Source organism: Lissotriton helveticus, chromosome 7 (genome assembly GCF_964261635.1).
Source record: "Lissotriton helveticus chromosome 7, aLisHel1.1, whole genome shotgun sequence".
In the NCBI taxonomy this organism is placed as follows: Eukaryota; Metazoa; Chordata; class Amphibia; order Caudata; family Salamandridae; genus Lissotriton; species Lissotriton helveticus.
The window spans coordinates 654,771,545-654,785,028 of NC_136068.1; the positions used below are offsets into that span (position 1 = coordinate 654,771,545).

General features: G+C 42.7%; 1 protein-coding gene across 1 annotated transcript in view; it reads left to right on the top strand.

The window, feature by feature from the left end:
• The window catches only part of LOC144769210 (uncharacterized), a 256,325-nt gene extending 248,127 nt beyond the window's left edge, over positions 1-8,198 (top strand). The window contains exons 7-8 of the mRNA XM_078653235.1: positions 7,180-7,294; positions 8,182-8,198. Coding sequence (XP_078509361.1) covers positions 7,180-7,294; positions 8,182-8,198 — 132 coding nt within the window. The remainder of the gene's footprint in view (positions 1-7,179; positions 7,295-8,181) is intronic.
• Positions 8,199-13,484: the final 5,286 nt, after the last annotated feature.

Below are 13,484 nucleotides of genomic sequence, written 5' to 3' on the forward strand. Positions count from 1 at the left end.
GAAACTCCCGCTGCTTGAGTGTCAATCTGTGGTGGAGGTCAGCAGATGAGGCGATGCTAACCGCGTGTTCCATCTGCTCGATTTTATTTTCCAGCTGAGTAATCAGTATGGATTCCTCCTTCTTCTGTGCCCCAATCAGTGCCTGAGCCTGTCCTTGCAGCACCGTCTTGTAGGCTTCCCACAATGTTCAGTGAGAGTCAGCCGAACCCCTGTTTTCCTCAACATAGAGAAATGAACCCTCCCAAAGCTTATCCCAGAGGGCCTGGTCCTGCAGGCACCACAGAACTGTTCGCCGGAAAGGATGGACTATTGGATGCTGGGCAACTCAAAGTGGTGCTGACTGGGGAGTGGTTGGAGATCCCAAAGGCCATAATCTGAGGTGCGTCGAAGTCTCCCACCTGGTCAGTGCAGGTGAATAGATAGTCCAGTTGTGAGAAAGACCCGTGTTGAGCTGAATAGAACATGTATTGTCTCTTTGAAGTGTTATGGTTGCGCCACATGTTACTCAGCCCCATGGCCGTAAGAAAGCCGTCCAGGCCCCGCTTAGGAAAAATCTGCAAAAGGGGGTGGTGATGGACGGACCGGTTTCTGGCATTCCAGCTGTCTTCAGCCCGGCTTGCTTGAATCCAGTGGCAAAGTGAGCAAGGGACTCACGTCAGAGCATTCCCTGCCAACTTATGGTGAACAAAATGGTACAAAAGGCGGTGGTGATGGACGGAGCATCTGAACCAATCAAACACTCACACCCAGTCAACAGATCTGGGTTTAATACATCACCGTTCTGTAGCCCACTCTGCCATCCCAGTTCAGACATGGCCATATGCAAATCAGTCTGACCCTGTGCCTCTTGGGAACAGTCCAGCCCGAACTGCCAAGCCATGCCTACACTGGACCGGAAACAAGCTTCCGAAGACCGGTTTCTGGCATTCCAGCCGTCTTCAAACCGGCTTGCTTGAATCCAGTGGCAAAGTGAGCAAGGGACAGACATATGAGCATACCCTGCCAACTTATGGCAAACAAAATGGTACAAAAGGGGTGCTGATGGATGGAGCTTCTGAACCAATCAAACACTCACACCCAGTCAACAAATCTGGATTTAATCCATCACCGTTCTTTAGCCCACTCTGCCACCCCAGTTCAGACATGGCCATATGCAAATCAGTCTGACCCTGTGCCTCATGGGAACAGTCCAGCCCGAACTGCCAAGCCATGCCTTCCCTGGACCGGAAACAAGCTTCCGAGGACCGGTTTCTGGCATTCCAGCCGTCTTCAGCCCGGCTTGCTTGAATCCAGTGGCAAAGTGGTCCCTTGCTCACTTTACCAATTCCAGAATTGTAAATCTCTGTTTTGATATCGTCAAAGCACACATTCTGTCCTCCCTCTACACCAAACTACGCCCCTTCCATAGATGTTTCCTGAAACACTTTTGGCATAGTACTCTATGAGTCCTGAAAAATAATAATTGTATTTTGTTGTTGGAGCAGGAACCTTTACCAATGCATCCAATAAAGGAAATGTAGGTTTGATGCCATCATGGGATATTGTGTACCTAATCTATTTTCTGGTCAAAAATGTACTCTTATCTCAATTAAGTGTCAAACCAAATTCTCCCAAGTTCTTCAGTACCAACACCAAAGTTGAGTGATGTTGCTCTACAGTTTCACCCAAGACTAGAAAGTAATCTTGAAAATAGATAACTTTTTTCACCCCCTCAAAGATGTTCATCATCATCTGTTGCAATACACTCTCAGCCGACTCTAAACCGAAACGCACAGGAGTTAATTGATTCATCCCTTCTGTAGTGAGAAAATATATCAACATTTAAGAATCCTCATGCAAACTGATTTAATGGTAAGCACCCCTCAAATCCACGGTTGAAAACTAGTTGCCATCCTTCACCAATACCAGCAGCTCGCTGATATTTGGGAGAGGAAATCTGTCCATGACTATCTCCTGGTTGAGGGATCTCAAATCCACATAAACTCTCAAATGGCCATCAGATTTTTTGGCAATACCAACTGGAGGTAGCCATTGTCAAACCTCTACAGGTTCAATTATACTCTCTTTAAGCATGTCACTCAGCAACTCTGTGACACCTCTCACAAAAAGAGGTACTAGATGAAGTTTTTGTTGCATTGGCACAGCATTTTACTTAATAATTTTGTGGACATACTCCTTCCAGCCTCCTAAGGTATTTCAAAGCATCTTCTCTCAAATATCACTCAAGTTTACATCCTCCATAATCATTATTTGGTTGATTGCTCTGGAATATTTTATTATATTATGGTCAAATTGATACATCCACCCTAAAATTGTTCACATCCTATAGTACGTGTTCCCCTCCATGTATCCCAAAATATCAGTGGGTTCCCCTTGATATCCTCCATGATTGATATCCTTAGCGGACAATGTAAAGTTACTCCATTGCACCTCGAAAATTTTCATGGGAATGGTGGTATACATTGATCGCTAATCCACCATGAGCTCAACCTCTTTCTCACACATTTTCTTCCACAGTGCCTTCACTCACAACTAGTATTCTATCTCTATAACCACTGTCCCTTGCCTTCATCTATCACCTCCGTAGGAGAGGGGTACTTTGCTGCCCATAACCTCTCCTGAATTTTCTTGTCTTTGCACTGTACAATGAGCTGACTACGAATCAACTCATCTGTCATAGCACTAAAATGTCATTTAATGAAAAGCTCTGAGTCATGTTACAAATTTGTCTATTGATTCATATTCTTCCTGAGGGTGAGTAAAAAACGTATAATGTACCTGGACCAAATGGAGTTCCTTTGCTAACCTGCCCTCAAGGTGTTTAATTGCCTCTTTGGACATATTAGCAATGGGTTGGTCATCGGGTCAAATGGCTACCGACAAATATTTACAAATTATTCTCTCCTATCTACCTAGTGCGCTTATAAATAATGCCTTCTTCCTCGCTAGCAAAAGTCCTGTCCATCCAATGCTATTATAGAATTCTCCTTCATTTCCACCCAATCCTCCAAGGTATTTGTGGAGACCCGATTGATTTACAGAAATAATGGAGTTATAATGTTACTGTGAGCAGCCATGCCAGCTGGAACAAATCTTGGAGACCTCCTTGACCTTCAAATGATGTATGCAGAACACTGCCGTGGCACACTACTTCCGAGAATGGACATCTTCTGCCACTGTCACTGATCCACTATATTGTTAGATGGCAAAAGATGGTATTGTGCAATGTAAGGTGCGTTGCAGTGAGGCGCTGCATCTGGGACTTAGATTGCACTCCTTGAGTGATGCAGAGAATGCAGGAAACACACTCTATATCACAGCAGCAAGTTCCAGGCCTGTGCTCTCACGGATGTGTTCAAGCGTTCACCCCATCTTGGAGTTTGAAAATGAACCTTCCTGTTGGTATTAAACAAAACACTGTACCTGGGCTTGTATTGAATATTTCCCAAATATTCATCCAACTTCAAACGTAAACTGATGGTGGTCCACTCGGCACTTCAAATCCAATCCAGTCTTTATTTATTGGTGACACAGCATGGCATCACCTCTCCAAGGTGCCAGCATCAACTGATCAAAATAGAATTCCTTCTACCTTATAATCTATACAATAACATTTAGCATTGAACTCAGGCAGATGAGATAATAGAACACATGCAAAGATACCCACCACATAACACACTCTCCTTTTTTCGTTGCTATAACAAAACAGACAGGTACAAAGGTCTGTGGCACAGAACCCAGGTACTAGAGGGGGCTGTTGAAGTGGAACAAGGCCCAGGTTCTTAGGGGAGTAGAGAGCTAATATAAAGGGGCTCTCTAGGTTCATGTGTAACAATTGTGTCAGTGGGACCACAATGACCCTTCCATATGTCACAAGGATCTCACCAAATTGTCCAAGAAGAACCGAAGCTGCTAACAAAGTTAATTTCCAAAACCGCTGTCTCAGTGCACCTTTTGCTCTCTGTTTAGCCTTTCTTTAAATGTTTTCCCATGGCTTTCTCCCTCATCAATTATTCTGCTTTTACTCCATTGTGCCTCTCTTCCTCTTGTCTCTATTTTTTCGGTTTCTTAATTGATCTTTCCTCTCTTGTTTTCTTCCCCCCTGATAAGCTCATTGTCCAGTTGGTGGTTTAGTCTGGAAGCTATGAGTTGAATTTGGCAATGTGTGTGCTGGGTTTCTCTTGGATAAACAAATACTCATAGCTCGAGCACATCCTTCTACTCCCACTCCACATGGACAGGATAAGCAAAGGCAATTATTAGAATGCATCAAGGTCTTATGACACTAAAAACATTTGATGTAGCAAAACCATTCCCAGGACTAATAATTTGTTTTTATAATGCACTTTGCATTTTTCTGAACACTATAAAAACATCATAGTAGCACACACTACTCGGTTTTTGCAACATCGGAGGAAAGCTTGGCAGATTTGAACTCTTGACTCCTAACCCCCCTCATAGTAAGTGGTGAGCATTCAGAGGATTAAGTCGTTGAGCCATCCTGCAGCTAGACATAGTACTCACCGCCCTGCTTCCCCTAAGCACAGCACACTTCATCTTAAGATGGTGCAACACAACTGTTACAGTTTACGTTCAAGCACCTGTTTGTTCCATAGAAAGTGTAGTTGACATGTTAAGAGTGATTAATTGTGGCTGCGTTGATAAATATGTTTTTTAAGCAACAGAAAAACATGTGATCTGGCGAATTAACTTAAACACTCGTTGCAATCCTTGCTTTGGCACATGAGCATGAACATCATCTTTTTCTCCCTACACCTCAAGTTGTAAATACATGAAATTTAAGCAGGAAAGTGCCTGTACAGTACATTTCATAGTGAATACATTTCACAGTGCCTCCTCTTTCAATTACATAAAGTGTTCCTTAATCCACTCTGAACTGCTCAACACGCTGTTCCATCTGCAGGGCCTTGCAGTCGAGACCGTAACATGTATTAACAAATTCCAACCTCTAGTTCTCACCTAAAGGAAGCTTTTAGGAATCTGTTGTCGGAAACCTATGGTGGACAATAGCAGAACCTATAGTACATGTGGCTCAGCCATTGGTTGGCTTTCTTCTTAACCTCATTTGCTTGCTTCTCATTTGACGGCTTTCTGATCACTTCTTGTGTTTATCCATCTCATGGAGCACTGCTTTTTATCATCCTTTTGACTGAATGTCTTGCATTTTACTCCTGCTCACATGTAGGGAACTTCGTATTTCTATTTCTGCCACCACTCCATGGTAGTGCATCTGTTTTCTTGCTATCTCTGTTGTGTGCTACTTTTCCCTCAAAAACCCACCACCTCACTCTCCCTGTTGCTCTCTCCCCCTCCAGCTATTATGTTTCTTCCCGCCCTGTCTGTCCTTTTTTACTTTTTTGCATTGGAACAGTAAACTAAATATTCCAAAAATGAAAAGAAAAAAACATGATGCATCATGATACAGACATCCAATGCGGTCTTGCATCGGCAAGCAGACATGTTTTATTCTTTTTCTGGATGCACAACAGAATTGGCAAAAAGCACCGCCAAAGAAAAAAGGTAGGATAACACAATTGAAAGGCACAACCAATTACCTGTGCCAATGTTTGCTCTAACTAATAAGGGAGTAGAAACATGGCAGAAACTACTACAGCCTTCATGTTTAAGGTCACATTTGGTATCCTGTATGGGTCAGTCTATTTTTAGGCCATGAAATGCACTTGCAAGTAATGCAGTCGTGTGAGAGAGCAGAGTCCACTTGCTCAAGGTTAAGCTTGGAGCACAATCATGTGAAGGCATGACAAGTTAACTTGTTTCAACTTTAAACCATACTTTAATACTTTATTTGTAAACTATAAGCTTGGCACACTGGAATTTTTAGAAAGTCTATCAAAAACAAACGTTCATATCAATTTGAAAAAAAATATTGAACAAGTCTCATTTGTAGTGAACTTACAGAAATGTTTGACTGAAACATATTCTAGTACAAGTCACCAAAGTATGGTGCCAATGTTATCTACAATTGTGAAGTAGGATTTTCTTCCTTTTCGACTGTTATACTTTCCAACACTTAGGGCCAGATGTACTACCCTTCCAATTTGCTAGTCTCAAACCTAGACACTGTTTGCGATTCCTAATTGGGTCGCAAATCACCTGCCTCATTAATATTCATGAGGCAGGTGCAGGTTGCGACCCCATTGATAATGGCTAGCACTCCCAGGGTGGTGGCCTGCTGGGGTCAGCAGATCCCCATGTATGTTACTGCTTTCTTAAATAAAGCAGCTTTTTAAAAAAAATGCAACCTGTTTTCCTTAACCCGTTATATGCTGCCGTCAGCCGTTGAACGTTCAGAGCACTACCTGGCTGGTGCTGCGCACGTTCAACGGCCGATGCAGCCCCACCTGTTTTTTAGAACGGCCGAACTGCCGTGAAAAAACGGCCGCGGTTAACGGGTTAAAGGAAAAAGGGATGCATTTAAGAAACAAAAATGATATGTTTCTGTTTAATTTTTTAAGAGTAGGCAGCAGTCCCTGGGACCAATGCCTGCTCTTAAAAAATGTTTTCAGTGCCAGTCCCAAAGGGGAAGGAGTTCCCTCGGGTCCCTTCCCATTTGGTGGCTTACCACCCATTTAAAACTGGTGAAAAACTGCGAGTGTTTTGCTGCCGCAAAACAATCTTACATTGATATGCGACTCGCTATTAGGAAGGGACGCACGCCTCTTCCTAACAGCCAGTTGCAAACCCAATTTTGGGAATCGCTCATAGGTTACTAAATTGCAAAATAGGGTTTGTACATAGGGCAGACCGACTTTGCGGTCGCAAACAGGCCGATTACCTGTTTGTGACCACAAAAATCTGGCGCACATCTGGCCCCTAGTTTGATAAGAAAGAGCAAAAGTGTTGCTCATGTGCAATTGTCCTGAATCGTAGGTCACTTTACTTGTATCTGTCCTTGCCTATTAGACGCCAGGAGGTAAATGTATATTTAATTGCCCTATTTGAAATGATGCTCTTTTGCATGGAAGTATTATGTGCAACAAGCATTTCTCATTAGAGGCGTTCTGAAATCCAATTTTCATGTGTACTAAAATAAATGTACAAATAAGAAAAGGCTACGGGATTATCTTTTTGATGTATGAAGCTTTGCCTAAGAGGATGGATTCCTGTAACGTTTTCCTTTCTTTGTTTATGTTACAGGATAAAATAGAACTTGTCGCTGCTACTCTTGCCGGAGTATCTGAACTGATTTGCCCTGGTGACGTAAGTAAATGTAAATGTAAATGTGCTGGACTTGTAAAGCGCACAGCTGCCCGTGAGCGTCCCGGCGCTTGCTTAGGGAACCCGTCCTGGTATTCCCCTGTGAGAAACCCCGGCAGGGTGTCCACAAGGTGAAAGCCAGGCATCCCGCTGCGAGGGGCCGTAGTGGAGATTAAGCAAGCTATTGCCCAGAGTCGCAGAGTGTGACCCTGTGAGTTGAGTAGGTACCAGAGCGAGAATTGTCAAGTCCGTGGAATTTTTGAGCCCGAGACCCGCTGAGGCGGGGAATCGAACCCTGGTCCATGGTCGATCTCAGCTTCCGGGTCTGCCGCCTCTAACCACTGAGCCACGCTTCTCCACTAAGTCATGTGCTTGTCTTAGAAATACTGGCATTTTCTACCTTGAAAAAATAGGGAAATCTGAAGTTGCTTTTTTACACATTTGAATATATTTCCACTTATTTCATTCAGAATTAATAGTTTTGACTTTAAAAATTAGCTACTAAATCCCTGCATTTCTGGCTGAATGTAGTTCCGTCTCAGCTGCCATGAATCACCTCAGGGTCTGACCCAAGCGGATAAAACAAGGGAAGAAGGCCGTGCTGGCTGCACTCTTCATCTTTTGGCTTTTCAAAGTCTTTTCTGCTCCAATCCACATTTGCTTGGTGTAAGAGTTGAATAACGAGGTCTGTAGTTCGCAATTGTTAGAGAAAGTAAGTTTGTGAGCAACAGAGTAATAAGCGTTTGGTCTCCCTCTGCAAAGTATTTCGAGGACTTCACTCATCTCCTATTATGTGACAGAACCTTAATGCAGCCAGTGACCCCATGATGTTAGAAGGACTTTCACCAGCACACTGAGCATCCAAGGAACAATTGATCTCTGAGTTACTGCTCTACATAATAAGAGTGTAGTGTCTCATTTTATGTTTCCATCACATCTTAGAAACTAAGATCATTTGAGCCGTTGAGAATCTTTAGGGGCAACCACTGTCAAGAAAATTTGGACAAAAATTGACCTAACAGTTTTTTTCTTGCAACACAGTTTTTCAAAAACAGTGAGTAATCTCAAGATTAACAGACAGTTCTGAAATGGTACTCCCAGTTTAGTCAGCTACTTCAGAATCTGCCTTAATACCCAGAACCATTATTTATTTGTTGCAGTCACAGATCATGTATGTGCCAGTGTAAACTACTTGATGCACAAATGACATATATTTGTACCACAATATAAACAGTGGCTGAACTTGTTCGTCCATCTTGCCAATAACTATATCAGAAAATCAAATACAATCAGATTTATGATATCACATCAATCAACCAATCGGGATTTGTAGAGCGCTGCTTCATGAGGTTCTTGAGGTGCTGGGAGCGCATGTTGAATGTTCTCCTATTGGTTGAACATTCAGATCTTGAGGTCCTTCCTGAACTGCTAGGGCAATGTCGAGGCCCAGAGGTTGTAGGGGGAGGTTGTTCCAGGTCTGAACCGCTTGTGGGAGAAAGAGTGACCTCCACTGTTCTTCCAGAGGATGCCTCTGGTGGCTACTAGGGAGGGGGATTTCGAATGGAGTTTCCTGGTAGGTTGGTGGAAGTACATTTGTTTGCTGAGGTATGTCGGTCCTTTGTTGCGTAGTGTCATGTAAGCATGGGTGATCATCTTGAACTGGCATCTCATCCCGACTGGTAGCCAGTGGAGTGACCTGAGGTGTGGTGTGAAGTGGGTGAGGTCCAGAATGAGTTGCGCTGTTATTCCTATGTAGAGGGAGTTGCCATCGTCTAGTTTGCTGGTGATGATAGCTTGCCAGACTGTTTGCCTTGTGTTAGGTGGGAGCCATCTGAAGACCTTCCTTAGCATTCAGAAGGTGAGGAAGCAAGCGGAATAGTCAACGCTTACCTGCTTCTTCATGGATAATGAAACTGCTTGCTAGGTGGTTTTAAAGGGTATTAGCACTCCTGGGCAATACGTAGGTAAGTATACTCTGGTACTGAGTGAGGCTTGCTGTGCATAAGGGTAGGGAGAGCCACCATCCTCCCCAATGTGTGGATATCCACTGGTAAAACAGAACAACAGTCCCCTGCACATGCTGGATAGCTGAGGAGAAAACCGAGGTTGCAGGTATGTTCAGTGGGTTTTGGGGTTTCCTGCTCAGGTGGGCACCATGCATTGTTCCAGAGTGTGTCCTTTCCTATCCTGAAGATGATTACTCTGTCTTGTCAGTGTCGAGTTTGAGGCAGTTGTCGTTCATCTATACAGCATTAGCAGCAAATCTAGCTGCTTGAAAACAGAATGACATAAGATATTGCCATCCTATGTCAGAGTACTTCCAATATAGGTCTGACTTGCATGAATATTCTAGCGTCCTGGTCAAATATCCTGGGATGTTGGTATTAACATATTATTCAATGTCCCAACAGCCTTGCAACTTAAGGTGTTCCCCAGTTGAAACATAGATGCTCACTGTGTGGGAGGTGGTGTTGGAATATCCTGGCTAGGAACATTTATACATTACTCTTGTGTTACAGATCTTACAAGAACCAGCAGCCTCTGTGTCCATTCTGTCACATATGACAGCATGAATCTGCTTTTCACCCCAGTATTCCACAGATGGTCTTCCACTTTGCCCCAATGAATGTATTGTACTTAACATGGCTTAGTGCAATGTCGGAAGAGTACATTAGAATGGCTTTTAGCTGTGGACAGCGCAGAAGATTAGAGTTTCAACAACATTATTTACACCATACAGAAGTTTAACTTAGTGGGGTTTTTATAAGATTGCGGCAGGAGCTGTTAAAGGCAAACTGTGCTTTGTTTATTGCTTCTACTGGACAACAGTGAGTCTAAGCTCAGTATTTTGGTCAGCATGAAATATTTGAAAAAGGGCGCAGAATGGGGCTGCCTGTATGCTTTTTGCACTACCTAAGCACTACCATGCCTCAGACCTTCACCAACTTCACTGGCTTCAGATAGAACAGAGAGTGTATATTGAGACTCTGTACCACACACAAGATCTTGCATGACCAAGGTCCAAAAATTTTGAACAGGCTGTGCTCACCGTATGTTCCGGCTCGATCCCTCTGCTCCTCGGATCTGCATCTGCCCTGTGCCCACGGGTGTGCAGGGTAAGAACAGGTGGGCGCTCTTTCAGGACGATGGCACCCATCATATGGAATTCTATTCCTCTAGCGGCTCAGAGCATGCAAGACCACTGGGCTTTCATAAAAATGATCAAAACGTGGCTTTTCTCTAACCTTTAGGTGAAATCTTTTCCTGCATTCTCCTCTCAGTTTTAGCGCTGGGACGCCCGTGCTGGGAAAGCCACCACTTTATGAGAACTTGTAACATAACACATATACACCTACATAGAGGAGCAATCTCAGGTGAAGTGTTCAGTGTCCCTGGAACAGACACAGATAGAGCTATACACACCTAAAACATCCCAATATTCAGTAGTGCTTCCTCTGTGCAAAATATATTTTCACTGCACTAATGCACTTTGTAAAGGTTTTATCACTACTATTCCTTTATATCAATCCCACACTGTGTAGCCCTCATATCTATCTCACAATATTGCTGGTCAATCTCCCGTTCATTCACTTTCTATACTACTCATTTTCTCACCAACAACTCTACCTCAGTACATCTCTCACCTTCACTGCTATCTTCTCATCACCTTACATGTTAGCCCTGGTCTCACCTCTAATTCTTATTTAATCATACCTATGTTAAAATGTACTAGTTTTATTTCCCCATCCTGTCTAGCTTTCAGGCTGTGTCTTTTACCTCTGTGTTTGCACAGTTACATCTGTTTCCTTTTGTTTATCTTCAAATACACAACCCTCACTCTAACCCGTCTATGCCATATTCTGTCATTCTCTGACCTCGGACGGTCTCTCTCGCCTCTGTCTTCTGGTTTAACTTGTACCTCTACCTCTTTGATGTGTTTTCCTTTCTCTTAAGATTTGCTCTTATCTCCAGTTTTCCCACTTTTAGTTTACTTTTTCACACCTATCTCTGTCTGTCAGTCAGTCACTCACTCACTCACTTCTAGCTCTTCTACTCACCTCTACATCTCTTATAATCAGCCTCATTGTCCAGTACCCTGTATATCTTAAACTCTTTTCCATACTATCTTGAACATTCTTCTGTATCTTTGGCATATTCTAAATCTCTTTAGTATTCCTCTTCAGTTAATCACATTCACATTCTCTTACCATTATAGTTCTGTTTCATTCTCAATATCTACACCCCTCTAATCTACTCAACTTTATCGCTCCAGTTTTCTCCAAGTTTTTCTACTCACTTCCAAATCTACGTATTCTCTAAGACCACTATATCTATCGTTTCTCTCTCGCAAAGCACACACATTTATTTTCATGTTTTCCTCTATCATGTGATACTTTAATATTTTCCCTTTAAATCTTTCTTTATTTAATCAAGTTTCTTTCTACTAATTCAGGCTCTTCATTCATGCAGGTATCTTTCCATTTCATGCTTCACTCCTGTGCCATCACTCTTCAATCTCTCATTCTATCTTTCAGTTCATCTTGTTGTGTTACTGTTCACTCTCCCACTGTCTTGTCTTCTTTAAAAAGAATAGCTGCATTTCACTCACTCCTTCACTATCTGCCCCTTGCTCTTTATTTGTTTACCTTTCTTGGGCATCATCTCGTGGCTCTTTGTCCTGTTCTCCTACCTTTCTTGTACCCATTCTCTTGATCCTCTATGTCCCTCTCCGTTTTTTTGTACATATCCACCATTTCTTTTGTTTTTTTTGTTAACTATTGTTTATTTATGTCTTTCCCTCTAACTTTCCTTTCATTCTGTTCTATTTCATTTATTTCTATTGGTCTCTTTCACCTTTTTCTCTTATTGGCTTATTTATTTCTTTATTCCCCATCAGCTAATATTGTAACCTCTTAATAATTTTCTTTTATTTTGTTGCTACACATTTTTTTACAAGGTCTACTTTGTTTCTTTCTCATATAGTGCTACTCCTTCTTTATATTCTCTGCCTTTTATTTTTTTTCTTCCTTTCCTTACCATGCCATTCAAATGTTCTTTCTTTTCTTTTCCTCTAATGTTTGTTCTTTACCTACACTTTATTGTTCATCTATGACCCCATCTTAGTTTTCTTCTCTTATTTCCCTTAATCTTACTTATCTTTTACTTCCACCATGGTCAGTACATAACACCCTATCAGATGATGAATAAAAAAGTACTTGGCAGACAGTGCTTCAGTCAAGGTAGTTCCCCAATACATAGAAGAGTATGCTCTGAGAGAAATGTGACCCAGTTGGCCATACCGATATAGCACCCCACTCAATGTTGGGATAATCTTCAGAAATAACAAATTCATAACTGTGCTGTGCAGGGATGTTTTACCAGCTTGTGGGTAATATTTCAACAGCTTTTCTTTCCAGCGACCATATCCACTGAGTTACACCTAGTTCTCATTAAAGAGGTATAGAACAGAAAACAGCTGTACAGAATGTCTTACACAAAACAAAGTTAGCACAAGAAGCAGCCCACCATTCCTTTTTTAGAAGGATGTGCATTGTTAAGCATCACCAAGAAGACAATCAACACCCAACTCTATGAGTTCATTGAAGAGACCCACATCATGGACATCTCCCAATCTGGCTTCTGAAGCAACCACAGCTCAGGGATAGGCACTCCTTGCCGCCACTGACCACATCTACTCTCTCCTTGACCGAGGCAAAAAAGCTGCCCTCATCCTACTTTACCTTTTGGCCATCTTTGATACCTTCTCCCCCTGCCTCAAAAATTATGAGACTCCACAATGCCAGCAATCGTGACAAAGCCCTGGACTGGATCCACTCTGTCCTTACCGACCGAACACAGGGAGTCGGAAAACCTCTGTTCCTCTCAGAACATACAGAGATCATCTGTAGAGTGCCCCAGGGATCCTCCCTAAGCCCCCCTCTTCAACCTCTACATGATTACCCTCACGGCTATTGTCAGAAACCACAGACTTAACAATGTCTCTTATGCTGATGACACTCTTTCAACGAACCCACACCTGACAGAATCAACTTTCACAGTGGGATGAAGTCCGTTGCCACCTGGATAAAAGATATCTGCCTCAAGCTCAACTCGGACAAGACCACAGTACTCATCATGGGATACCAACCCTCATGCTGGGACAACTCCTGGTGGGCCACTGCACTGGGAACCCCACGGACCATGCACATAACCTTGCATCATATTGGACTCCTCACTCATAATGA